This window comes from Diadema setosum, chromosome 9 (genome assembly GCF_964275005.1).
Source record: "Diadema setosum chromosome 9, eeDiaSeto1, whole genome shotgun sequence".
In the NCBI taxonomy this organism is placed as follows: domain Eukaryota; kingdom Metazoa; phylum Echinodermata; class Echinoidea; order Diadematoida; family Diadematidae; genus Diadema; species Diadema setosum.
Genome location: NC_092693.1, coordinates 14,495,759 through 14,519,518, shown reverse-complemented (window position 1 = coordinate 14,519,518; position 23,760 = coordinate 14,495,759). Strand labels below are relative to the sequence as shown.

Sequence of the window (23,760 nt, the reverse complement as noted above, 5' to 3'; positions counted from 1 at the left end):
AAAAAAGGACAAAAAAAAAAAAAAACACTTGTAATGACGACCCACATGGAGAAATAGGAGTGGTGCATTTTATGGACTCTCTGTGTAGCCATTGCCTCTACGTTCAACTGAGCAATCTATCACACACTACATGCATACAGGCGGACAACAGCACACTTTTTATAATAAAAACAATGATAATTATAATAATAATAACTGTATGCAACATCCTCTTTAATAAGCCCTCTGAATTTTTAGCAAATTTGTCTTATATGGCATATTTTGGTGCTGGAGAAGTATGTGCACAACTGTAGCTCACTGGAACAAGCAGCCTCAGATCACTGTGCTCCCACAGTTAATTTGTTTGTTTGTTTTTCAACCACAACACACAAATACTAAAACCTCTGGATGTCAATAATGTGCAGGAAGTGATCCTTTTGTTCCTGTACATTGTTAAAGTGTGCTTTTTCATTTCATCTTATAGCAATGACCCTGTCTCTTCAAGACTTCTAGTACTTTTAACACAAACACAAACACACATGCATACTGGACAGTGTAAACTTACACAACCCACTTTTACAATCTAGCATATTTTTATTGACGACCTTTTCTCAAAAGGCACAATAGATCATAGACTCCACATTAAGGAATTCTTGGGGGAGAGTGGTGTGAATTCAAGGTAACTGCTAATTACAAAAGGTGAGCACATGCCAGGAAAAAAAAAAGGTCTCAACAATTGTTTTGCCCAACTGAGATCTAATAACCAGTCTTCACTGGTTCAAAAGAGATGTTGACCTTCACAACAAGAACATAGAGGTAAGCATTGTTGTTGCATTGGATTGACAAATTGCCCTTTATCAATGTAAAATGAGCACCAATTATTCAATGTTTTAGTAGTGAAACCCGAGTGTGTATGCCTATGATTGTTTTAATCATGGCTACTTTTAAAACTTAATCTGTGCTTCTTTATGTTGATGGAGGGCAATCTGTCAATCAGTCGCATTCAAATCAACTCAATGCAAGAATTTTCCAATGTGACCGCATTGCTGTTGTTCTACTAGTAGTTAAAAATATAACTTCACATCCTGATATCATTGATAATGCCACACACAGTCATTTCAAAATACAGAAAAGTGGTTTACGTAATGCCTTCACACTGCTCTCACTTGCACGAGACGGCCGCAAGTTTCTCAGCAGATGTTCTTGCCCTGGCCGGAAACGTCATTCATGATGGACAGGATAAAACTCTCGGAGAATATGAAGACTCCGAGCGCTAGGAGGAAAGTCCCGAAGGCTATGAGGAACCATCGCTTCCTTGGCGACGCCGCGGAATGTTGAAGTACGAATTGGACTAGACATAGACCTGGGAAAAAAAAGATGGAGGTTTGAATGATGGGACTTATGGCAAACATCACATGATGAGATAACTTTTTGTGATGCTATCTGTCCAAAGCAGATGCTAATTCCGCATGAATCTTCTTGTCATTTGAAAACCCAAATTATTCAATATCTCCTTCATAAAAGCAAATTGCCAAAAATCGAAATATTTGGCCCTTGATTTCAGGCACTAGGAGTATGTACATACAGTGGGGCACTACACATCACACATTTTTTTTTCCCCTCCTTTCTTTCATGTAAAATCTGAGCACGTTGCTCTCCGCATGAGTTGCCTATACGCTCTTTTCAAAGATACAACTTGACAAAGGGACAGATTAGAATGCAAATGGAAGGTGACTAATCAGTTGAGTATTCCCTGATAAAAACCAGGTGGTAATTCTCCCACACTGAGGAAAGAGAGTGTACTTTGCCCGCTTCCAAAGGATAATCCGTAGTTTTGTTCAGAAATAGGTACATATACAACCTTAGCCTACAGGAAAGTGGTGAATGGTCAGTTTGTCATTATCCTGTTAAAAAAAAAAAAAAATGATGAAAACTAGAAATGTCGCTATGGCGACTGATGCCTCCGCCATAATGCATGATTCTCCCAACAGGTGTATATTACAATGTCTTCACAATGTGTGATGACAGTTTCACATAACTGGCTAAATATTGAAATGACAGGTTTGTCAGAAATATCTTGAATTTTCACTTTCCTTGAACTGGGTTTGCTATAATTGTCTAAGAGTGCAGGTTCACGTATATTGGGGAATTGAGGATTTTTACTTGACTTCTGACCAACCCTTTTATAAGTTTATGCATTGAGTAATTACCAAGGTATGAAGAAAGAGTGTAATTACAGTACAAAATAGACTTTATTTGCATTTAAACCTGGCCTTTGACCCTTAACCTTTGACCTTCTGGCTGGAAATTTCCCACAGAATCTCCATTAGGTAATACATGTATATAAGTTTTAAAACTAATAATGCAAGCATTGCATATACTAGTATATGAGGGAAATAGTAAAATTTTGAGGAGTTGACCTTGACCTTTGACCCCCTGACTATTGACCCATGACCCCTAAATTCCCTAGATAATCCCTGCCAGTCAGTACATGCGTATGTACCAAGTTCCATGAAGATACACTGAACCATTAGCGAGAAAAGTGATTATAACATTTTCACCTAACCTTTGACCTTTGACCTTATGACATGAAACTCTCTCTGGAGAATCTTTATGCAGGAGTACATGTTTACTCTAAGTTTCAAGAAAATAAATTTGGGCATTGCATAGATATAGGGGAAATAACATTTTTAGCATTTGACCTTGACCTTTTGACCTTTGACCTCATACAAATGTCCCTAAAATCTACTCAACTAATTGCCCCATCATACATTATCCTTGGACCAAGTTTAGTGAAAGCTGCTTCATCCAGTTTTGAGTTATCACGTAAACAGATAAATTTTAGGATTTGACCTTGATCTTTGACCTTTGACCTCTGTCCAATTTCACTAAAAAACTAATCAAGTAATTGTCCCATCATACATCATTCTCGGACAAAGTTTGGTGAAATTTGCTCGATCCAGTCTTGAGTTATCGTGTAAACGGATACAATTTCATGATTTGACCTTGACCTTTGACCTTTGGCCTTAGGCCGATTTCACCCAAAATCTAATCAAGTAATTACCCCATCATATTTTATACATGGAACAAGTTTGGTAAAATTCTAGTCAATATTACTCAAGTTATTGCGTAAACGAATGCGGACGGACGGACAACACGAAAACATAATGCCTCCGGCACCACTTTGTGGCGGAGGCATAAAAATAAAAATAAATAAAAATTGCAATTACAGAAACCAATAAATCAAATTGAATCAAATCAAATCAAATCAAGTCAAATCTAATCTAATCTAATCTTACAATAATATAAGAGACAGATGAGGAATTTGACTACTAAACAGAGTCCAAGAAGTTAGTTACCACAAACTTGTATCCTAAAGATTCTGTTTAGATCAGAGTAGTAACCATGACAATGCTTGTGCAAAAGATATCCTGCCTTGCACAATCCTAAATTGAAGCAAACGCATGCAGAGTAAAGTGAAATTCTAATGAGCCAGACAAAAAAACCTAACCTGGGAAGACAAATATGAAGACGGCACCCAGCCCACCGATGACGGATATTACTACACCGATGTCAGGAATGAAGAGCGCCAGCACCAGTGACAACACAAACCACGTCAGCGTTTCGATCACTCGCCGCCTCTTCTCTCTGAAACGCCACTCCTCATCAGTTTTCTTCATGATAGATTGGAACATAGTGTCCACCGCAAGTCTGTTGGCAAGTTTTGCAGAAACAAATTATTCTGACAGACATAAGAATTTTGTGGTATAAATGCAAAGATGAAAAGGTGTACCAGGTAAGTAGTTGTATGTATGTTGCACACACACGCACACACACACAGCCACATTCACACATATACTGTAAAAGTGGATATTTTTGTGCGATTAGTTTTTTTGCGCTCAGCCGGGTGTAAAGAGTTTCGCGTGCTTTTAATTCCATGGAATCAAGAAATCAACTGTTGAAACATATGGCAAACAAATATATTTGCATGCTTTTATTTTCGCGCTGGTTCCTGGTTACGCGAAATGCACGAAACTTTCAATGCCGCAAAAAGTTTTATTTTTCCACTACACCGTACATCATATAAATATACCTGTACTATACTTTCCAACAATACTTGCAAAGTTAAAAATAATGCATGGATTGCATTTTTTCACCTGCAAGAATCTATTGTCACATGGTTAAGTGAATTGGAAGTAGTGCTTGCAAAGTACACAATTAAATTCTTTGCCAATATACACTATAATATACTGAACCTGTACACTATTTCCGTAATTAGGTTTCGAATGATTACATTTTTCTTCACAGTGCAGAGAGAAAATTGGAGAGGAAAAGAACCTAAATGCGTATGCGCCATAATTCTGCATCGTTGAACGTTTTCTGGACTCTTCTGAATCTTACCACTGAGCAATACTGTACAACTATTGTATGGGTTGTTCACATGCCAGCAATCAACTCTCGGTAGATAGATATGACCATGTGATTGCCTGCTATTTGTATGAGTCTCCATTTGGCAAAAAAATCCTTGCTAATATTCCCGGGGCAGAAAAACATGCTCAAGCGATCAATTGGTAAATGAAGGCGTCAATGCATAACAAAAATGTTGGTATGCTATTTCCTTACGCACTGCACAAGTGAGGCGCAAACTGCAGATGCCTTTAATTAATAATACTTCCTGCATAGCTAGTTAGCTGTCTGTTGGCTTGTTGGTGCTGCTGCAGAAATGACTACAAAAGAAAATTGAAGTTGAATGTATGCATCTGTCTCAAGCTACTTTGGTTGAACTCATGCAACAGCAGGTGGTTACTTTTGCTGGAGGAAATAAACAGAACGTTCTAACCTCTGAGTTTGAAATGCGATAGTTCCTTGGAGGTTATAAGTCCTTCAATATTATTTCATACTTTCCCACTGATCATGCAGTATGTGCCCTTCCCTACCAGTCATAATATATATAAAATTGACTCCTGCAGACCATGAACTGCCTATCGTGTATTTAAAAGCCAGGTCCATGTTACAAAATAAAATCAGCTGTTATGAGATGAGACAGACATAACCAAGATCTTGTGAGACTAAATAACAAAATTCCAATTTCAAACATTATGAAGAAAAAAAAATTATTGAATATTCAATATAAAGATGAGTGACACATTTATTCTGTACTTGTAAATAAATGTTATACAAAGTGGTAGTCACTCAAACGTTTGTTTGCACTCATGAAAATGAGAGAAACGTTAAAACTTTGGGTCTTGACTGAAGATATTAGATATTGAGTTGTGAAATGCTGGAATGGATTCAGTAAAATAACCCATGCAGGGCTAAAAAGTTTGGAAGAAGAAGAAAAACAGGAGAAGGTCTAGTGACACAGCAGGAGGGCCTGAAAGTGGTAGATATGATAGGGAAGAGAAAGACAAAGAGCGACAAGGAAAGAAAAGGTGAGAGATAAGAATGCCACATGATATTCCCCTGGGTGAAAAGTTTATCACATCGAAGAAACAATGGCAATTTTGAATTGGGTGTTGGAAAAGCATATGGATCTTTTCACACAACAAAGTGCGATAAACAACGTCTGCACTGGATGGACACGCATTTTTGCGTAATCGCTCACGTGTACCACAGCATGTCAGTATGATAGCTCAAAACTGCCTTGATAACTCAATACACACAATGCATCATTTGCCTATGGAAAGTTCAGGAGACTTGTGTTCACCTTGGTATCTCTCTTCATTTGTAGTTTAAAATTACTCTAACGATTATGTTCTCTGCAATAATGCAATAACACTACAACTTACAGATTAAATGCATATTATGCTACATGCAAGAAATATGCTGAGAATAGGGCTGTGCAATCATTTTATGAGTGAATGTTTTAGAGTAGCATATCCTGTGTTTGTCATTTCCAAATCTAATCAAACATGTGAGAAAATATTGGCAAAGATGTGTATTTTGGCTCTGAATTTTGGAGACTGCATGATGGCACTCATTTAGAATGCCTGAAATATGAAAAGCAAGAGATACCAACCTGTGCTGTAGCCACATACTGGCAACTCCTGCATAACAAAATCTTTCGGACTAGCAGTTTTTTGTTTTGTTATATCAAAATTTAATCATAGCCGAACAAAACAGTACATAAAGATACACAGACAATCATTTTGGAACCTGAATTTTTACTTCGTTGTAACGAGAGTTTCGTTGGTTTCACTACAAGCATGTTTGTTATAATGGGAGTGCACAGAACACTGTATGTAACTCCATAGTGTTAGAAGGTGAGAGAATGAAAAGGGCAACTACACTATACAAAGACCCATTTCATGCCAAAAGTGCTGTCTCTACACATACAAACGCAGTGCACACTGATCAGCAGTATGCAGTCAAATCTGCCTGTTTGAAAGTATGAAAATAATACCTAAGCAATCACTAAAGGACAATTTTTATTTTTTGAACGGACATCTCTATGGCAGTACTTTCATAACAAGATCTACTCATGCAATCTGTGTATATTTTGCATGTACTGAGCTGCATCTGAATTTCTCTTTTACAGAACATGTAACGAGGAGTGAACGCAGGAACGAATGTGTGCATGAATGACACAGCGCTGTATGTACAGCCTCTTTGCCTGCACACGTAGGTCTGCAAGTGGACCGCAGATGTAAGTGGCCTCACCTGCCGCAGAAGTGCAGTATGGGATAGGTGGTGAGCATGTTGGCAAGGGCCATGAAGCGTGCGATCATGACGGTCACCTCCCTGCGGTGGTAGGACACCAGGATGTCCGAGCAGACGTTGCTGCCGAAGGTCAGGGAGCCGAAGATGCCCGCCAGCGTGTAGGCGGTGAAGCTGATGAAGAGGCCGGGAATGACCACGCGGGCGAACCTCTTGACGGACCGGTTGTAGAGGCTGGAGTACACCGGCACGACACTGACGTGACACTGCAGGACAGTGAGTACAGCAGGCAAGAATGATTCTTTCAAAATAATTTTTAAAATTATATCTCTTTTTTTTCCATCTTTAATTCACTATAAATGCTATACATTTTGTGGCAGACTTTCTTTTGCACACTTTGAAGTTTGATTATTACAAAATCACAAGCATACTAAAACACTGCCTCCTTTTACACAAATGAAAAATACACTGTATATGTACACCACTATATACCGTGTTTACAGTGGAAAATTGCTAACTCTTCTTAGTCATGATTTCACCATTTGCAAAAATGTCTTATAACCTCCTAAAGCATAAAATATTATGTTAGCAAAGTATAATGGAAAGTCTTTAATTAAACATTCACATAAATTTTGCCTCTGTAATCTCATAAGAACAGGCAGAAACAATGGTTTAGGTGCTGCTGAAGATGAAATAACAGCTGAATGCATTAGCATAGCCATTCTACATTTCCATTCTTCAATGAAATCTTTTAACCCGTTGAGGACGGGTTGATTTTACTACAACATGCATTTCCCACAGACACTTGCCCGAGTATACTCGGGACTCATCCTCAATGGGTTAACTGACTTTTTTTTTTCTTCAGTGCAAACTATAGCATACTGATCATTCACTTTACACAAAGAAATTTCCTTTCTTTCAAATCAAACAGCAGAAAACATCATTGACACACACAGTGGCTCTGTCGCAGAGGAAATGGTGCCTACTATAAAAACGGACAAACTTGCCTGAAAACCAAAGCATATAGTCGGCACGGCTACAAAGACCTGCGTCCATGACGACGGCTTGGTGACAAGATCTTCACTGGGCGTGTGCTTCCATGAGAAATAATTGATAATGACAACAGCACAGATGTAGAGAGATGCCAATACACCTACAGACCTGTATGATTTGGTGGAAGGAAACAGAGTAGGAAGATACAAGCAAGATCCATGTAGTATAGCAACTGATTGACAAAGAGCCCTTCATTGACATAACTCAAGTATGCACGTCCATGAGTTTTCAACATGGCTATTACTATCAAACTAACTATAAATAATTTGTGCTTATTAACATCAACAAAGGGCAATTTGTCAATCAGTTGCAATAAAACAATTTGATACAAGAATCTATAGATTGAATCCACATCCTAGTTCATGTACGTAGCACAGCATAACTGATAAAATGCCATCATGATTTTATTTTTTGATGACACTAAACATGATGTGTGAAGTTTCCAGTGTTGGGTGTACCCAGGTACTTATTTCATGGTCAGGATCCTCTCTCCCACATAATAAGCATAGACCTAGAACAACAACAACAAAAAAGGTCAATACGATGAAAGGTTAGGTTGGATGAGAATTGGAAGGGTGCAGGAAAATACAACATTTATTGAATCATTGAGATCACTTTATGCCCATCCCCCCCCCCCCCCCCCCCCATTAGATCCAACGTCTCCAGGCCACCTGGTCTGTAGTATCCACCTGGGTGGGACTGGATATTCTCACCCTACTCCGCAAGCCTCTCTCTAAAGGTGTCGTGTGGTCCAACCACTGGTCTCGAATCGGACAAGTTAGCTTGAAGGACACCGAAGCTTGCTTACCCTGGGTACTTGAGGAAGTCAACCTTCTTGGGTATGCAGAGCGGTAAGACGATAAGAAGGCCCCAGCATGTGATAGTGAAACGTCTGTCAAGATACCAGTCCTTCACTTCCTCATCCCCTCTGACGATGTATGAAATAACTGTGAAGAGACATAAAATTGAAATTGCCATTTGCATGTTAACACCACTGCATGATATCAACATAACAGTTCATTCTATGGTAACAGCAAATTTAACAACAAAAAATGACCCACCCCCCCCCATAAAAAAAGAGAAAAAAAATCAAAATGTATATGCGCAAACAACAAAGTGCGATAAACAACGTCTGCACTGGATGGACACGCATTTTTGCGTAATCGCTCACGTGTACCACAGCATGTCAGTATGATAGCTCAAAACTGCCTTGATAACTCAATACACACAATGCATCATTTGCCTATGGAAAGTTCAGGAGACTTGTGTTCACCTTGGTATCTCTCTTCATTTGTAGTTTAAAATTACTCTAACGATTACGTTCTCTGCAATAATGCAATAACACTACAACTTACAGATTAAATGCATATTATGCTACATGCAAGAAATATGCTGAGAATAGGGCTGTGCAATCATTTTATGAGTGAATGTTTTAGAGTAGCATATCCTGTGTTTGTCATTTCCAAATCTAATCAAACATGTGAGAAAATATTGGCAAAGATGTGTATTTTGGCTCTGAATTTTGGAGACTGCATGATGGCACTCATTTAGAATGCCTGAAATATGAAAAGCAAGAGATACCAACCTGTGCTGTAGCCACATACTGGCAACTCCTGCATAACAAAATCTTTGGGACTAGCAGTTTTTTGTTTTGTTATATCACTGGCAGTATTAAAAAAGAGAAAAAAAATCAAAATGTATATGCGCAAACAATTTGTCAGTGGTAGTAATCTGATTGTGATGCTTTGATTAGAATGATACATCATTCAAAAACATTTCGCATAATTTCAATTTAACAAAAAAAAAAGTATTGATCATAGTACAAAGTACACAAACAAAGGTATAATTTGCATTAATTTGACCTCAACTGCTCACTAGTGGTATTGTTACATCAACTGCAATATATATTTTTTCACTCTGTATGCTTGTGCACCTTCAAGATAAAAATCAAAGTATATCATACTATTCTTGATAGAGCCTGGGGAATATCGGTAAATGTGGAGTATAACTGTCCTCTCTAGAAGTTCCTGTACCAACTGCTCTCTGAAGTACCTGTTTATGTATGTTTGAAGAGGCTCTTTTCCTTTATCTATAATATTCCACCATTTCCTGGATAGTAAACATGAGAACACAACAAAATCTAACATTTGTCTTCTACACATGCACTTCAGTAATACACTGTATGCCTATGACTGCTGGTCTGAACAAAATAATAATAATAATAATAATAAATAACATAATAAAATAATAAAAACTAATAATAATAATAATAATAATAATAATAATAATAATAATAATAATAATAATAATAATAATAATAATAATAATAATAATAAATAACATAATAAAATAATAAAAACTAATAATAATAATAATAATAATAATAAAGACTCCAATACATATTTGATTGTCACTTGACATTCTATTATCTTTTTTTTTTCTTTTCTTTTTTAATTGAATGGTAGCACTTGATTTTCTGTTCCAGCCCAACTTGCCTACATGTAAACCTTTCACCACATTCTGAAGAAGGGGCCTGTTATTGAATACTGGTACATGTAGTACACCCTCTATTACATTTTGGTGTATGAATTACATTCACGTATATGATCAGTGGGTGTATCACTTGGCAATAAATGAGTAAAAGTGCCCTCTGGATGTCCACTGAGAGTTCAACTATGAAGGGATCTTCTCCCGGTCTACTCACTCCCATCTGTTTGGTCTCCGATAATGATGAAGAAGGTGATGCAGGTGCCAAAGCAGTAGGCGATAATGCACAGCTCACAGGCCAGCCGCCCGATGGGGCCACACATCTCCTGCACCACACCCTGGTAGGAGGTAGATTGTCTCACGTCGGAGCACAGGGCGAGGATGAGTAGGGTGGCCATAATGAGCCCAACAAGGACCTGAAGAACAAATACAAAGTCAGGTATGTAAGACATGCATTACAATCGACAAGTCAATGCACAAACAAACCTCATGTTACAAGCTTTAGTTGCACTGTCAATTTGGGCTGCCTCAAGTTGATTTCTTCAAGGCTTCTGAATTTGATAGAAGTTTGAATAGAAACTGCAACTTTTATATCAACCAGTGAAAGGGGGAGTCATTTCACTGGAGCCAAGAATCACTAAAATATATTCCCAATCTTTTAAGGACATCTTGACTATTCTTTTTTCAATTCTCATAAAACTTTCCTACAAACGTAGTAACCCCATAATATATATTTAATCTATATATTGTCTCAAACCGAATCTGAATTCTGTAAAAATCTTCAGTGGTGTACACTTTTGGTCACAATTTTAAATGACAAATGAGCAAACAAACACTATGTTGAGAAGGAAATCCTTAAAATTTACATTACTACTAATAATTCCCGCAACATACATTATAAGTTGCAGCACAGATTAATCAATAAAGTCCTCTCTAAACGACGGCAGCTGCAAAACAACTTACTGATTGCAAGATGATACTGATGGTTATGCCGCCCGCTGCCTGGTATGCGAAGGGGAAGTTGAGCAGTCCTGCTCCGATGCAGGCATTGACCAGAATAAACATGGCTCCAAGGATGGACGTCTCACCAGTCGGAGCAGGGAGCATCCGGATGGACACGCTGCCCAGAAGGGACTGGCTCTCGCTCGACTCGTATCCATCTGGGGCGGCGTTGACACCATTCAGGTTGAGAACCTTATTGCTCATCCTGAAGCTGAAGCAGCTCTCTAGTAAATAAAGGTCAAAGCTACTTTTATATTGCCACACAAAGTTGTCGTCAAAAACATTGGAAGTGATTTGCTCTTTTCTCTCTCTCTCTCCTCGGCACAATGAGTTCAAGTAAATGTACAAAGTAGGCAGTCTCGGTCAGCTTTTCATCCCGTGCACATATCACTCCAATTCTCTTGCACGCGGCGTCTGGTCGGGCTAAGACTAAGAGTAAGAGAAGTACAGTGGTCTACTACACTTCAGCAGACTTACCAATTCAGTAAAGTTTACAGCATTTAAATTTTATACAGGTCTTGTCTGTTTTGCAATGGCATGCTCCACACTAAGCAGCACTTCTGACACCCACCCATCCCAACGACAACGGCAACGTTAAATAGATATATATCAGAGTTGTCTTTGGGCGTCACAACATCATAGACGGTATTAGTACACAGAACGAACATCCAACTGTGTTGGCGAGGTCGAATTTCACTGCTCAAGTGAAGTCCGGGTGACAAATACCCCGTATACCGGCAGTAGAAACAGCGCAGTAGGAACAACAGCACCACTGACATGACATTGACACTACGAGCTGTGGTGCACATAAAAGCTTTCGAGTGTAGTGTGCACGGTGCTAGTCATGTGACTACGGGGAGACACGTGACTTTCAGCGCATCAGATGGTCGGATGACTCATTATTATTTACGATTCTCCCTCCAAGATATCACCAGTGATGTCGTTGACAGCAAGCAATTTTGGAGCCCGCAAATGGAATGAACAAATCCACGTTTTAGGGCACAGAACATGTCTGTTTGAAAGTTGACGAAATTCATGAAGTGGTACTTATTAGCGAAAACTATCATTTATAGTTTTAATGATGAGGTGTGGGCCAATCGGCTACAAAACGAAAAAAAAAAAATCATCTATAGCGTAGGCCGTACTGTATGCAAAAGTGACAAGAGGTTATGTTAAAACGAGAAATAATTAGAAACGTCAACTTTCATGATTTCTAACAGAAGAGAGATCAGATTACCTAAAAATGATTTTGATATGCTCCTGTGACGTATATTAGTAATCACGTACGTGTCAGTGGCAGATGAGGGGGGGGGGGCGCACGAGCGCGCGCCCCCTCTTTATTTGTTATTAAAACAAAAGAAGTAAAACGCAAAAATGAAATGAAACCCGGAAGAAGCACCACATTGTTTGCACCCCCCCCCCTTTACGGAATTCCTGGATCCGCCCGTGCGTGTGCTTCTGCGCGTCCCCCCCCCCCCCCCTCTCTCTCTCTCTCTCTATTGGGTTTGGAAATGATCGAGTATAGTAGTACTTAATTTCTCTTCTGCTTTCATCTTTTTTAATGTTGTTCTGCTGGTTAAGTCTCTCGCAATTTGTGTGTCTTCCCGTCTTGTGAGCCTTAAAGAATTGTGTATGCTATCTCGACGATATTTTTCACGAGAAAAAGCATCAATGCCAATACTTATTCATAATCATCTATCGTTCATGAGCATATTATAACGGTTTATAAAATGGGGCAGTGGTGCAATGTGTCTTAATAATGATAGAAATATCTGATCAGTATGAATTCACTATCTTGCATTTGTTACTTTATTTCGAACAAGATATGTTGTGATTCAGTAACTTGGACTATGAAGTGTGTGCCACTGGTGAAAGCCAATTAATTTAAATCAAAATGTAAAGAACTACATTGGCACTAAATACATTTGTCTTTCCTATTTGACAAATTACAACATTATGGAACATCTGCTTTCTTATGTTATGCAAAGTTTCAGATGGCAAAGAGATGGAAAAACCAGAAGCTGTGCCAAATTATCATAATGGTGAGCATATTACAGGTATTGCTTTATATATATATATATATATATATATATATATATATATATATATATATATATATATATCGTCGCTGGGGTGACAAGACCTCGTATCTCAAAAATGACAAATGTTCAGGAGAGCAAAAAAACATGGCGGCCAAAGCACTGTAGTGAATGGGAAAGCCTTTCCTTTGACATGTCATGGTGGCTTCATTTTTGGAGTAAGACAGTTGGGATTTGGCCAAGATATCACTTGACCCATTATTTGACCATTAAGCCATTTGACATTTTTGAGATACGAGGTCTTGTCACCCCATCGACGATATATATATAATATATATATATATATATATATATATATATATATATATATATATATATAAACAGTTAAATAGTTTCTTTGCTCTTTCTATGTCTTACAGTATTTTCAGTTGATATGCCATGATTCCATGCATTCTTGCAGACGACGATTTCGAAGCGAATTCAACGACATGCTTTGTTTCACTTGAACGCTGTGGAAAACCAATGGTATACCTAGCCAGCAGCTGTCATCGTTTGTATACATTTATTAACTCGTTTATTCTAGTATCTCTTTTATTATAAATGTAAACTTAAAGGATTAATTAATGCGCGGACATGCACATAATGATGTCCTGTAAGCAACCCATGCAGTTTTAAAGTTTGTTTCAATGCCACTTTGACACACCGATTTCCCACTGGAGTTTGCATGCATGTGGAGATGATGTTTCATAATTATGGTAATCAATATGAGTTATTAAAAGCATCAATAGCTTCTACAGTGCAGTAATTAAGTTGAATTAATGACAATGAGCTGTTTGGGATTCCCAGTATACCATCGCATTACTAGTCAAGAGGACGAAGTTGAGCAACATCACGTTGGAGTTCTGTCGAAGGCGTTTCCGCTGTCGACGTTTCCCGTGCGGTGGTTGATATTTAGTCTCGATCATAGTCTGTAATAATCCCATTTTATCAGTCTTTGACGAAGACAAGTTAGAATGAAAAACTCATGATGACAAGAACGATGACGAGGAAGAGGATGCACAAACCCGAGTGAAATGTCTGAACTCCAGCGCACGTCGTTTGATGACAAAGAAACCCCCAAACAGACAAAAACAAAAACAAAAACAAAAACCGACGACGATGACAATACATTCACAACAGTGTCAGACTGTTTTGACAAATTTCTCACTTGACTCTACCGATGACATTACCTCAGTCCTTATCCTTCGGAAAACGACATTGTTGCCGAAAATACCAAAGCTATAGCGACAATTGCACACTTAACTCGTTGATGACATCTTGAATATATTGATAACAGACGCAGTATCTGTCCTGATGGGTTATCTACTTTTTGAGTTTTGTAGGATTGTTTTGTCGGCATTTGCATGGATATGGGGGCAAACCTATTCCTCACAATTGTCTTCTTTTCTTTGTTTTTTTTTGTAAACGAATTCACATGTTCTATTTTGAAATCATTTTTAAAAGGATCGTTAATCTGAAAATGTAATAAGGAAATAGAAAAAATTTGAGAATTTGACCTTAACCTTTGACCCTGAACTTTGATCCTAATGACCCAAAAAGTCCCAAGAAACTCACTGACAAGAAACTCACTCGTACATGCACGATGTACGAGTTTCATAGTAAGTCACTCAGTACATTATTATGCATGTTTACTGCTTGTCAGTGATTTTCTTGGGACTTTTTGGGTCATGGGGTCAAAAGTCAAGGTCAAAGTTTCGCAGATTCCTTGAGCAGGGTCCAAGATCCCGTTTACAGTGCGGGGCCGGGCTCGGCCGCGGCCGAGCCCGGCCTCAATTGCGCGGCCGAGCCTCGCAATTTTGTCCGTTTACACTGCTGGGCTCGGCCGCGCTTTCGATTCAAACCTTTCATTATTTGGTCGTAGTGGCGCTCTGCTTGTAAACTAACGCAATTTGGTATTGTCTGGTTTTCAGACCCTTTGCCAACTGAATTCCGTGGCGACGAAGTCGCCGTTCGGGCAAAGGCCTTTGCCGAAGGAAAAAATCCTTTGCAGGACAAAACCACCTTAAACTATACTAGTTTTCGACGTTGAGGGGGTTAATATCCTGAACAGCGAAAGATACAGGCAGAGGGTTTGGAAGCCAGACTAAAACTGGCCGCGCAATTGGCCGCGCATTTGGCCCAGTTTGCGTTTACACCAAGAAAAGGCCGGGCTCGGGCGCGGCTCGGCCGCGGCCGAGACCACCTCCAGAGCGAGGCCAAATGCGAGGCCAATTTTGGCCTCGCATTTGGCCTTTTGCGCGTTTACACTGAAATGAAGGAGGGCTCGCACTGTAAACGGGGTCATGGATATGGAGAAAAAAGTTAAATTTTAGCATTTTCACTTGACCTTTGACCTTTTATCCCATGGCCCAAAACTTTCTCTAGACAATCTTAAGTGGCTAACACATGTATACACGAAGTTTCAAGAAAATTCCATGAGGCATTGTATGGGATATGGGGGGGGGGGATAGTGAAATTTTGATAATTTGACCTTGAACTTTGACCTCGAGCTTTATGCTCCTAAGAGTTAGGCACAAATTCGTCCATTTATACATACATATTATATGCCAAATTTCATTAGGATGGTTTTTATAAGTTACACTGTGGATGGGCGACGAGCTCAAGGAAGACCAAAGAGGAATTGGGTGGATGATGTGAGAAGATGGGCGGAGAAACCGGTGGAAATCTGTGTGAGAATGGTGGAGGATAAGGAAGCCTGGAGAAGGACATCTCAGTGCCCCAACGGCAGAACTGCTACGGGTGTGACCTGACCTGACCTGACTGTCCACAAAATTCACTACGAAAGGACGGACGGACAACCCGAAAACATAGAGCCTCCGACGACGGAGGCATAAAAACACTTTACTTTAGATGACAGTGTGACACACGCTCTTTCAGGTTAGATTTGTTATTGCATCATCAAATTACTGTATTCGTGAAGTGATACATGGATTGTTATGTCTATGGAGACTTTTTATGTATTCTATGTATACGTTTATGTCTATTCAATGGAAACAGTTCGTTAATCCAATGCTTCGTTAATCCGAAAATGAAATAAGGTTCGTTATTCCGAAGATTCGTTAATTTGAAAATAAAAAGGGGTGGGTTCGCTATACACCGAAAGCTCGTATGTATGTATTCTATGTATACGTTTTTCTATGTATTCTATGTATACGTTTATGTCTATTCAATGGTAACAGTTCGTTAATCCAATGCTTCGTTAATCCGAAAATGAAATAAGGTTCGTTATTCCGAAGATTCGTTAATTTGAAAATAAAAAGGGGTGGGTTCGCTATACACCGAAAGCTCGTAAGATCCAAGAACGAAATAAGGTTATTAATTCTAAAATTTGTTTATTGGTACCCATCCCCTTTTCATTTTAAGATCGACGAAATTTGGAATAACGAACTTCCTTTCATTTGCGTATTTACGAAACTTCGGAATAGCGCCATAGCTATGTTCGGACTAACCAACCCTGTTTCATTTTTGGATTAATACGCATGCCTTCGGAATAACGAACATCACTCATGTAAAAAGAGACATTAAGCAAAAGAAAAACTTCTGGCAGAAAATTCGCTTTGGAAACGCAACGTTCGGGATGGCATGGATATCACATTGGATGCATTTTCTGTTGAAAGACACATACTTCATACTAGCAAGGAGGTTTTATACATGGAGTTCCAACTGGCTGTTACCCAGTCAGTGGCGTATCTAGGGAAAACGGCGCCCGGGGCAAGCACGAAAATTGCGCCCCTAATTATTTTTCTGAAAAAGTGTTCAACCCACAGAAGAGTTCTGTGGTTCAACCCCAACACCATCCCGGTAGGGACTTTAAACAAAGTCCACATGATGCTTTTTTCAAGCACTTAAAAGGGATCTTTTGAGGGTGATTTAAATGTAATGAATTTTGATAGATTTTGGCGAGCGAGCGCAGCGAGCGAGCCGAAAAATTTTTGTGTTTCAGCTTACAAAACATGGAATTCTTGTCATTTTTTGCTTACCAAATCTTACAATTCTAATCAAGATATAGTGACGGCCTTATAGACAACGATTTATACAAAAAACTGAGGACTTTAAGAAATACTCTGAATTAGTGCGCGCGAGTGAGCTGAAATTTGTATATGTCCTCGTCATCATCACGTATTGTTCTTATCTTTTTTTTATATAAATTTTGGCGAGTGAGCCGAAAATTTTTGTATTTCAGCTTAACAAAACATGGAATTCTTGTCATTTTTTGCTTATTAAATCTCACAATTATAGTGACGACCTTATAGATAACAATTTATACCAACAAACTGAGGCCTTGAAAAAAAATGCTCTAAATTAGTACGAGCGAGTGAGCCGAAATTTGTATATTTCTGCGTCATCATTACGTTTTTTCTTATCTTTATTGATTTTTTTTTGCCCCCCCCCCCCTCCCCCCGTATGTTCGAAACCGTTGGCGTCCTCTTTTGATCCAATCGGCGATCGCTTCAGAACGAATGAAATTGCAGTCGCTGCTCCGTGTAACATTTTTCCTGCTAAATATAAAATGACCATGAGAGAACACAATAGACACTGTCATTTTGTCATCATCACGTTTTGTTCTTACCTTCTTTTTTATGTAAATTTTGGCGAGCGAGCGCAGCGAGCGAGCCGAAAATTTTTGTATTTCATCTCACAGAACATGGAATTTTTGTGTGAACACAATAAACATTGTCATTGTCATTTTTGTCATCATGTTTTGTTTTTATCTTGTTTGATTTGGTTTTCTGCCCCCCCCCCCCCCACCATTCTCCCTCCCCCCTTCCGGGCGAGTTTTTTTTTGTTTTTTTTTTTTCCTTCTTCTTCTCCTTTTCTTTTTTCTTCTTCTTCTTCGTTTTTTTCCTTTTTTTTCTTCTTCTTCGTTTTTTTTCCGTTTTTTTTTGCGCCCCCAAGGAGTGGCGCCCGGGGCACGTGCCCCCCTTGCCCCCCCCCCCCCTAGATACGCCACTGCACTTATTCAAACAGTTGTCAGATTTCTATTGATGTACAAAAGAATTCCACAGGTGCACTTGTGCCTTTGATAATCGAAGTTCGACGCCGCAGTCTTGCTGAGCAATCTGAAGATTTATTTTGAACGTTATCATAATGTTGGCCATATTTTGCCTATTTTTTCATTAAATAAAATGAAATTCACTTAAATGAAAAAGCATGTAAAACAAAAGTCAATTCCCTCCAAATTTGCACAAAAGTGAAATCAGAGCTGTATCATGTGAAAATGTTTAAAACTGTACCATCTTGGAAAGCTGGTGTTTTCACTTTTTGGCTTAATTTCCCATTAAAAGCATTTTGGATAATTCTTGAAGTATAATTCCTTATTGATAGTATATCAGATTAGTGCCATCATAATGATGCCCAGTCGAGTAATTTTCATCTTCATTTCAGCATTTTCCCTCAATTTCTGTTCGCGCATCCTCATGTCTGTACCACCTACCTTTTATAAGAAGGGATAGCGAAAAGTAAATTACCATCACAAAGACAATATCTTCCTCTGAAAGTGGCTGGTGATTATGCAATGAGACACGAGTCAGTTGTCTTGGTATCGGCGCGGCAGATCCTGTTTGGCGCATGCTTCAAATATTTTTGAGCGGCGGCTTTGAACATAGATCAACGGTAATAACTCTGTTGTTACTCCATCTCTTCAACCTCCTTGATACTAGTATACAAACAGCATTGAACGTGTTAGCATACGTATATATAGGGTAAAACCGCATGCAATTCAAATATCGAGAAACAAAGTGACAAAGAAACGAAAGTATTTTTGATGAAACGTATGTATAATATCCCAATCTGAACCAGGGAATCGAATCATTTCAAACGCACATTCCCCGGGCACACTCTCTTCTGAAATCAAAATCATTACCCATACACAAAAATGAACTGCATTCGTCATATAATGTATAATATTGCGTCACTAGGATAATGTAACATTCACTCCAGACGAGGAAGAAAATACAAGACAGTTCAACGCTCAAGATGAACAGTCATAGTCTTTATTTTACATTAATTTCTTACACTATAATCATGTCCAAGCTGAATTGAATAAAGCAGTAGAATTAAAAGAACAGAATGCTTGATGTTTATTGAAGCGGATGACAAGATTTTTTTTTCAAGAGAGTGAATATTTCTCAACTATAATGCAAGCCAATGATGCGCACATGCGTGCCATGTGCATACGTCATGTACGTAAAGAAAATAAATGAATGAAGTGATTGGAATAGCAATATGGATACTAATTTCTGTATGTAGTACGTATTTCCTTCTCTTTATCGGATTTTCTGAATTTTCTTGTCTTCAGTAAATTAAAACAATCATCCACAGGGACATCGATCCAGTCTAAATGATGGCCGAGGAGGAGGGGGCAAGACTTTGAAGATGATTGATACGAGAGTGCGGAGCGACCCAGCGGTGGAGAGTGTGGGAGCGGGATACCCCCACCCTCACACGAGGGAAAATTAGCATTTTCAGACTTGTACTTCAGAGATCCAGTGCACACGTACGGTTAAATGTTCGATTTTTGTTTCTATCAAAAAAAAAATAAGAAACATTTATATTCAGGGAAAAGTAACGATAGAGGGTGCGTGTGTGGTGTGTGTGGGGGGGGGGGGGGGCAGGCCCTCTCCCACTTGAGGGCGATTTTGCATTTTTAGACTTATAAATTCAGAGATCTGTCGCACCCCTTTGGTGAGAGATATTCGATTTTTGTTTCTTAAAAAAGTAAGAAATATTCATATTCACGGAAATATGCGGGGAGAGGGGTGACAAGGGGATAGGACCCTCTCTTACACGAGGGAGATTGTGCATTTTCAGAGATAATATGGTGCACACTTTTGGGTGAGATATTCTATCTTTTTTTTCCTATCAAAAGGGTAAGAAAAATATAAACTGATATTCAGGGAAATGTGCTGGGGGAGGGTGTGGGAGGGGAATACCCCCTATCACAAGCCTAGTTTTAGGTGCCTTTATGAAGGGTATATAAATCAGATCTTTACCGCTGCCCAGCAAGTCAACAGGAGAATGCTGGGATACACGCGATGAATGGTGAACATGAGAAGAATTAAGAAAAAAAAAAACAACTTTAGATGATAGTGTGAAACGTGCTCTTTCAAATTAAATTTGTGTATGCATCATCACTGTATGTGACGCTATATATGAGGTGATACTTTTTGTTGACGGAGACTTTTCATTCCACCAAGACTGTTGAAAAGCCCGGTATTTTATGTTTATACGTGTATGTCAATTAAATGATTACGGCTCGTTATTCCCAAGGTTGCTTTAATAACCGAAAATTAAATAAGATTCGTTATCAAAATTCGAAAAAAAAGTTCGTTATTCCAAAAGTTCAGTACTAATAAACCTTATTCCATTTTCAAATTAACGAACCTTCGAAATAACGAACATCGCCCATCAAAAGTGACACTAAGATATACAGTCGCAATCAACAAATCATGTCGACATAGTGATTTGTCGATTTGTAAGTGTCACGTAGATTTCCGTTAGAAATAAGGCAAAAATTGAGACTGTTTAATTGCGTCAACAAAACAGTTTCAGATCAAAGGTTTGGATGATTTTTATTATCATCAGTTATGTTCGGTATCTACTGCCACATGGTACACAGGTAGCACACATTCATTGTTATTTTACATTATTTTTGTCATTACACACATTTCTAAACGTACAATTTCGAAATTACTTCATAGCATTATATCTCATGTGCCTTTTCACCTATTTTGAAAATGAATAGTGCTACTTAGTGATGATTTTATGAATATTTTGATGAAAATAAAAGGAAATGAAGAGAAATAAAAGGAGAAGGAAACAGAGAAGAGCGTACCCGCCAGTATTCAATACTGACGTTACAATGCACGTGACCGCGATTTCCTCAAAGCCTGAAAGACTGGTGCGTATTATACGAACCCCTACAGTATCTTGCGAAATCTCTTTGACAAATACAAGTTCTGCCGATAGTACACTTAATAACGATCGTTGGGCAAAATAAAGATTTAGATGGTCTTCTTTGTTGTTTACATGATAGATGTATCCCCATTCTGATAGCTTCATCTGAAGCAGGTATACGAAGCGTAATAATCATAGCACTGTCCTGCAGCCTTCGCATCCAAAACAAGCAAACACGAGTTTCCATTATTCTTATTACGTCTATATTGAATTGGTATGGTCCTACAAGAAATGTTAAATAATGATACACACAATGTGCTTGTTGAAAGGCGACGACGTGATTCCCTTTTCTGATGAACATAATCTTTCCTTTACGTCGGGCGAGACGGGGCAGTGCGATTATTGTCCACACCGAAGACATTCGACACATCCTTGGCGGAATTTCCGGTTGAAGATCAGGTAAACGAACACGTTAATGAAGTGATTGAAGTTTTTCAGCTGCAACAGGACGTTAATTGTGGTCAGGGCGAGGGGCACACGCCTGGCAAAACCCTGCTTAGAATCCGGGGGGATCAGTCGAAGTGCCACGGTCGGGAGCCAACCAATGAAAAAGATGATAGTGATGAACATCAGCATCTGGGTTGTCTTGTGGTCCGCTTGACGCCGTTGCTTAGCAACCGATTTGGTAGCAAGAACGCCAGCCGGTTTGTTGTCGCAAGCACTTGAAGGTGGAATACGTGCTGTACTCACAACGGCGTTGGGGCCGACCAGTTCCCCTAGTCCATGGTCTGTTTTAGACTTGTTCTCGTCACTGCCACCAACACAGGAGATGCTTGTGTCATCTGGTGAAAGCAAATAATCTGATGTCTTAATTGCGATTGAGATGTCTTTTGATTGACAAATGACTGGGGTCTCATCCATGTTAGCGCCACTACTTAGGGATGCACTGATGGTTGAAACAGTTACGTTACCTGCTATCATTTTCTCTCGGAGTTTTTGTTTTGTTGTTCTCTTATAGTATTGTACACTCTAGCGTACAGAATAATTATACCGAGGAGCGAAAGCAAGAAAATCAGCGCGGGAAATATGACGTAAAATTTTCGCGCCTTCGGATCATATCCGTACGTGTTGCAGGCATAGATGTCACCTTGCTTCTTGGAGGTTGCAGTGAAGATGAGGGGAATCTGGACGACGGTTGCAAGGAGGACACAAGCAGCGGAGATGAGCCACGCCCTTCGAGCCACAACCATTCGGGAAAAAGGATGCAACACCGCTACGTAGCGATACACTGCGAGTGAAAGGGTGATGAATAGGGCCGAGTAAAGGTTTGTCTGCGCCACCATGGATATGACGATACATGTCCAGTCAGCGGGACCGTGGAGCGGGTGCACGACGGCTTTCGTCGCCAACGATAGACAGCTGAAAAGGTCGACGAGAGCGAGAGAGATGATGGCGACATCCGTTGCGTTTTTCTCCTTTCGCCGGCCGAAGACGACGGCGATGAGCAGGTTGCCCGGTACACCCAACCCGACGGCGATCCCGCCGACAGCGAGCCGACGACTTGCCATGATGGGACCGTGTGGCGTTCGGAGGTCACTCAAGCAAGTCGGTGTTTTTTTTGACAATTAGTTATTTCAATCCCTTGGAGGTTTAAGTGAAGATTCCAATAGTAACAACACCTGTTACTGATGCTCTACAGGCAAAGACGCGCGGTTGATGTTCTTGTGTATATTGGAAGGTGGCGTGTGGCGGTCGGCAGTCACCAAACTGAGCTGTTGCTATATCTCGGAAAAGTGGATACTTCAGTCTCGATATTCAGGTTTAAGTGAAGATCATGGCAGTACATTTAGAATTCGCCGATGCTCCAGGGAAAGATACACGGATGCATTTATTGTGTGTCTTGAAATGGCGATCGACAGCAATCAAATTACATTACTTCTGATTGGACGGATATGTTCAACTTTACACTTAGAGGAAGTATAGACTATTCCATTCCGCTGAGATTCCTAATCAGACGTAAATTCCACTTCCAGTCAACCAATTGCTCTCCGATGGATCTCCTAAAATGGATTAATCCAAAAAATGTATAACGTTACATTATACCCACCTTTACCATTAGTGAGGCTGTCTTACTAAAGCCCGGGAAACCATCCATGTTATATCCCAAGTAGTTAAAAGTATTATCTGTCATTCTCAAATCTCAATATGTCCCTTTTATTGAAATGATGGCCCAGGAGAGTGTTATCTTGTGGTATAAAAAAATGTTTTCCGTAGCCATCCATGTCGACACAATACACTTTACGCTGTGGAAAAACAAACAAACAAACAAGCAACCCCCCCCCCCCAAAAAAAAAACAAAAAAAACAACAACAACAACAACAACAACAACAACAAAACAAAAACAAAACAAAAACAAAAACAGTAGAATCTTTGATATTACTGGAAATATGCAGCATTTTCACTTTGCATGATATTGTCATATTGTCAGGAAAAAAATGCATGTTTGAGGATTATATTGACGGTGTAAATTTTGTCCGTTTGTCTTTACAAAGTCATACATTGCCAGTTATACTTTTATATTCATTAT

The 23,760-nt window shown here is 39.3% G+C and overlaps 2 protein-coding genes across 2 annotated transcripts; both read right to left on the bottom strand.

The window, feature by feature from the left end:
- Window positions 1-738: 738 nt before the first annotated feature.
- Window positions 739-11,399, bottom strand: LOC140233111 (sodium-coupled neutral amino acid transporter 7-like). The gene is made up of 7 exons (XM_072313225.1): window positions 11,140-11,399; window positions 10,394-10,592; window positions 8,498-8,636; window positions 7,644-7,797; window positions 6,640-6,902; window positions 3,491-3,690; window positions 739-1,342 (listed from the first exon to the last, which is right to left on the bottom strand). The coding sequence occupies exons 1-7, from the start codon at window positions 11,380-11,382 to the stop codon at window positions 1,170-1,172; spliced, it is 1,371 nt and encodes a 456-aa protein (XP_072169326.1). The 5' UTR covers window positions 11,383-11,399; the 3' UTR covers window positions 739-1,169.
- Window positions 11,400-21,572: 10,173 nt separating this feature from the next.
- LOC140232872 (somatostatin receptor type 4-like) lies at window positions 21,573-22,741 on the bottom strand. Its single transcript, XM_072312984.1, has 2 exons — window positions 22,321-22,741; window positions 21,573-22,015 (listed from the first exon to the last, which is right to left on the bottom strand). The coding sequence occupies exons 1-2, from the start codon at window positions 22,739-22,741 to the stop codon at window positions 21,573-21,575; spliced, it is 864 nt and encodes a 287-aa protein (XP_072169085.1).
- Window positions 22,742-23,760: the final 1,019 nt, after the last annotated feature.

Coding starts and splice junctions, on each gene's coding strand:
- LOC140232872 (XM_072312984.1), bottom strand. CDS start 22,741: ATGGCAAGTCGTCGGCTCGCTGTCGGCGGGATCGCCGTCGGGTTGGGT. Junction 22,016..22,320: donor TGCAACCTCCAAGAAGCAAG/GTGACATCTATG, acceptor TGCTTTCACCAG/ATGACACAAGCATCTCCTGT.
- LOC140233111 (XM_072313225.1), bottom strand. CDS start 11,382: ATGAGCAATAAGGTTCTCAACCTGAATGGTGTCAACGCCGCCCCAGAT. Junction 6,903..7,643: donor CTATATGCTTTGGTTTTCAG/GCAAGTTTGTCC, acceptor ACTGTCCTGCAG/TGTCACGTCAGTGTCGTGCC. Junction 1,343..3,490: donor CTTCATATTTGTCTTCCCAG/GTTAGGTTTTTT, acceptor TTTTTTTCCCAG/GTCTATGTCTAGTCCAATTC.